At 54.3% G+C, this 4420-nt stretch overlaps 1 protein-coding gene across 1 annotated transcript in view; it reads right to left on the reverse strand.

The window, feature by feature from the left end:
* Positions 1 to 3673, reverse strand: part of ATL1 (atlastin GTPase 1) — a gene marked incomplete at both ends in the record, with an annotated part of 10960 nt that extends 7287 nt beyond the window's left edge. The window contains 5 exons of the mRNA XM_010136072.1: positions 82 to 138; positions 1988 to 2038; positions 2522 to 2626; positions 2901 to 3035; positions 3426 to 3673. Coding sequence (XP_010134374.1) covers positions 82 to 138; positions 1988 to 2038; positions 2522 to 2626; positions 2901 to 3035; positions 3426 to 3673 — 596 coding nt within the window. The remainder of the gene's footprint in view (positions 1 to 81; positions 139 to 1987; positions 2039 to 2521; positions 2627 to 2900; positions 3036 to 3425) is intronic.
* Between the last annotated feature and the right edge of the window lie 747 nt (positions 3674 to 4420).

The raw sequence follows: 4420 nt of genomic DNA on the forward strand, positions 1-4420 counted from the left end.
CCCCCCGTGGTGGAACCCAACGGCCTGGGGCCCAAGCCACCGCCGGCCGAGGGGACGTGCTGGCCAGGCCCTCCGACTCACCTGGAAAGGTTTCAGGAAAGTCTCCTCCATGGCCAGCCGGCCGTACTCGGTGAAAAGCTGGAAGGAGAAGCAGAGAACAGCGGGGCCGTTAGTTTGTCAGTCAGCACAGACACACAGGGGGCTGCGGGCCAGCACGGCGAGGGACGGCTGGTGACTCAGGGTGAACAGCACCATTGGCAGAGCTGGAACAGAGCTGGACAGAAACTGGCTGGCTCTGGGCTTTCGGTTCACACCCGAGAGGCACACGGAGCTGTAACGGACAATCACCGCGCTGAGCCCTCACGTGAAAGATCTCAGCCTGGAGTTCCTGCCTGCCAAATCTGTGAAAAATGGCTCAAATCAGCTGCTTGCTGTTGCTTTTTTACCAGCCAGAAACTTCACGTGCTACAGGGGACTGCTGGAGCCCAGCTCGCTTTAAACACTCTGGGAAGAAGCGGAAATGAGTTCAGGAATAAGAACTTTCCCTGCAAACCCCCGCTGTGCAAAGGCTGTAAGAGCAGCCTACCAGCACGATTTGAAGGCTCTCCAGCCTCTCTGGACTGTAACTTCTAACTGAAGGCACCACAATGTATTTCACAGATGCCTAGAAATGGGTCGACACATTTTAAACAATAATGGTTTAAAATCCAAAGTGAAAGATCAGTGTTGAACTGGGTAAATTCAGTGTTAAAAAGGTCTTATTGTTAAAAATATTTACTGACTGAAATGATAGGGAAGCCTTCAAATGCAGATTTTTGCAGCTGGACTTTTGCTTTTCTTTCCTTTTTCTTAAGCTTCTGGAACAACCTACCTAACCAATCAATCTGTCACCTAAACAGAAGAGAAAGCGAGAGGTAAGGCCAGGAAATGGGCAGGACATCTGTGCCACAAAAATCCCATTAGCTGCTTGTCTCCAGCAGTAACTACCCTTAGGGGTCACCTGGATTGAGCCGGTACCAGATGTCAATATCCAGGCTTAGAACTCCGTTTCTTTCAGCTTCTCCCACCAACGCCAAGATCCTGTTCTGCAGGATCTTCCTCACCAGAAATGAGCACTTCTACTGCCCCAACCCACGGGGCTGCGGACAGATGCTCACAGCAGCAGCAGCAGTACGGCCAATACGTGGTTAATCACCCTGGATCCCTCCCTGTCGCCAGCCCCTTCAGCCCCTCGCTGCCTGTCACTGCATGTCCCCAGCCCTGCAGGTCAGCCCTGGCCTCTGATGGGTCTCTGCTTCCTGAGGAACCCCTATATAATCCCACAGAAGGACACACAGGGCAGCGTGAGCTGTACCCGAACTGCTCCCAGAGACCTGTGACGGGTGCTCCACGCTGTGATGCTCTGTGCTGGGTACTCTGCACCTGCCCCATGCACTCTATTCGATGATGCTCCTTTAACCTCACAATCAGAAAGTCAACGTAACCCCCTCTGGCTGCTTCACCTGTGACTACTGGTCCTGTGCACTTGTGGGCATAAGAAAAGGTGCAGCAGCCTTGGACACAACTGAAGGCTGTCACCACCTACCCTCTCAGTCACTTTTGTGACACAGCCTTGGTTCTTCCAGCCTCTCTGTGCCATCCAGCTGCCCACTGCAGCATGAAGCATGGCCACAGGCTCCCTCCAGCTCCACAAGCGATCAGCCTCAAGGATGACACATGCCCCGAGACAGGAACACTCCTTTCTGTAAAGTGTCCCACTGACTGCTCTGCCAAAGGACCCAGGCACCCAGGAGCCACGCTACTAGAGCATGGGCAAGACAGATTTCAAGCCAAGCCACTGTTCCTCCCTGCCCAGGAACCAAAAGGAGAGCTGGGAAACAAAAAAACATCTTGGGATGTTGCGCTTTTCCAGAGCAACACAGCTTGCAAGTGTGGAGCATGATCCAGGCACCCCCGTGCCGTGCAGCAGAAGGGAGAAGGGTCTTACCTGCAAGTGCTGCAGATCGTCCTCCTGCACGTTCTGGGACAAGTTGTAAACCTGCATTTAAAACAACAACTTTAGAGCACCCGGAATGGCCCGTCCTTTGAGCCAACGCGTGGGTGGTGTTAACCGTAGGTTAAAGCCTACGTTACCATGGGGACATGGCCACAGCCCCGGCTGACCCGTGGTGCCAGTACAAGACAGGCCCCAAGCATGGCTGTACAGCTGGACAGACACACAGCATCGGACAGACGGCACTGCTGCTCCTTGCGCAGCGAAACGCTCTCCAGCATGAGAGCACCAGGGACTGCCAGGGCCCAGCCTGGAAGCCTGTCGGATCCAAATAATGGTCCTTCTTCTCCATGAAGTGCTGAGCTCTGTACCAGGACAGCACCCACCAGGACAAAGCACCCACCTCTTTGCTCTCCTTCCAGAGCAAAGGCTGAACTCGGGAGATGCTGCATTACCCTGGTGACAAGCTACTGGGTGTTTTGTCACCACCTTTTAGGAAGTGATTCCTGGAAACATTCCCCTTCTTACCTGTATGGAGCTGATCATCGTGCTAAGGGCAAACACAGTGGCCGAATCCCGCAGGGTGGACTGGCTGTCAAAGGTGCCTTGCGTGTCCATCAGCAGCACAGCAACCTGAGAGTCACAAAGCTCCATGTCAGCTTGGATGCACCTGTTCAGCACCCACATCCCCACAAAACCACTCTCCAACGCCAAAGGGCTGCGGGAGGGTGAACGCCGGCTGCGTTATTGTGCTGGGAACCTCACTGCTCCCGTCCCAGGCTTACAATTGGTGGAGGACAAAGGAAAAGAGCAGCCACAGGCATTTGAGCCACCTAAGACAAGGCAGGAGAGTCTTAGGAAAGCTGGAAGAGAACGATTTGCTGAGTAGCCACAGAGAAGCACACACCTTTTTCCCGTCGGGCTTGTCCACCAGGAAAACCTCGCTCCATATCTGAATGCCGGTCGTCTCCCGCTCCGACCCTCCCCTCCAGGAGAAACCAGTCAGAGGTTCATTGTAATCTCCAACCCAGTCCACTGCTTCCTGCAGGTAGAACAGAAGAAGTTGCTGGTGTTCTCATCTCACTGTGGTTGCACACTTTTCGTCAGTGCTGGAGGGGGCAGCCCCTATTGGGGAGGTTTCCTACAGGGCAGCAAATGTGAACGTCTCTGCACAAGGCTGCGGAAGGATCTGCTCTGTTTTATTTTGTGAAGCCCATGCTAACGAGAGGCTTGAGCATTCCAGAGCACCAAGCCAGCGTCCTGTCCAGCTCGCGCCTGGACAGGACAAGGTTTGAAGCCCATGCTAACGAGAGGGTTGAGCATTCCAGAGCACCAAGCCAGCGTCCTGTCCAGCTCGTGCCTGGGCAGGACACGGCAGCAATGAGCAGCAGCACCGTACCCTTGGGAAGATCTACCTGAGCCGGAGCCATACCTTGTTGTACATGTACCGCAGCATGAAGTCCATCAGGAAGGATTTTCCTTTTCTAAAAGCTCCAGCAACGGACACAGCCACAACCTCTTTATCTCTGACGGCCTCTGAGAGGAGGATGCGGTTAAGCGCAGCTTCGTCCAGTTCAAAGGAATGGTCATCTTTGACGATGAGGACTTGCACTGGTCCTGCCTTCCTCACGGACTCCTCCTCCTCTGAGCTCCACTCATAATTCTTGTCTCCAAAACTACCTGCATAAACAGATGAAAGAAGAGCTGTTAGATTCCTCCTGCAAAGGCAGAGTCACGGGCAGCAGGGCTGGCCAGGGTGCTAACAGCCCAGCTAGCCCAACTAGCCACTCCAAAACAGCACCGTTCAGAGCAGACGTCAGTCGAAGCTGTCCCCAGACATCTCCACGGAGATTCCATGCCACTTTGCAGCCACGTGCTCCCTGCAGGCAGAGTTCCCTCAGGAAACTCCCCTGACAAAACACTCCTTTTTGTCCTACTGACATGGGGAACGGATCACCTCTTCTTGCCTGCAACAACTCCTTACCTGCACAAAGACAGCCGTAACTCTTCCCTTAGCTTTTCCTCTGCTAGAAAAGAGAAGTCCAAGCCCCTCGGCCATCCCTTACAACCTCTGGACACTCCCGGCAGGCCCTGCCTGAAGGCTGTCTCGCAATGGACGCAGCCCTCCAGCTGAGGGCTCTGAGTACCTCAGGTCTCTTCAGAGGACGCTGGTTTATGCATCCTGTGTGATGCTGTTTCTGTGGCAACAGCAGAATCCTGCTCCATCTGCAGCGTGCACTAATGCTCCCAGTGTACTCTGCTGCTTCTGCCATCGACTCCTCCAACGGCCTCCCCTGAGACAGCTCCAGCAGGAACCAGGCCACGAAGACACATGCCCATCCTGACAAAAGCCACTTCTTCGCTCCCCAGTGGAAAGCAAAGCACAGGCACCGCTTGCTGCCCTGCTTCAAAATGGGAAGGTTCGCT

Source organism: Buceros rhinoceros, unplaced genomic scaffold, assembly GCF_000710305.1.
Source record: "Buceros rhinoceros silvestris isolate BGI_N320 unplaced genomic scaffold, ASM71030v1 scaffold29455, whole genome shotgun sequence".
NCBI classification, from domain to species: Eukaryota; Metazoa; Chordata; class Aves; order Bucerotiformes; family Bucerotidae; genus Buceros; species Buceros rhinoceros.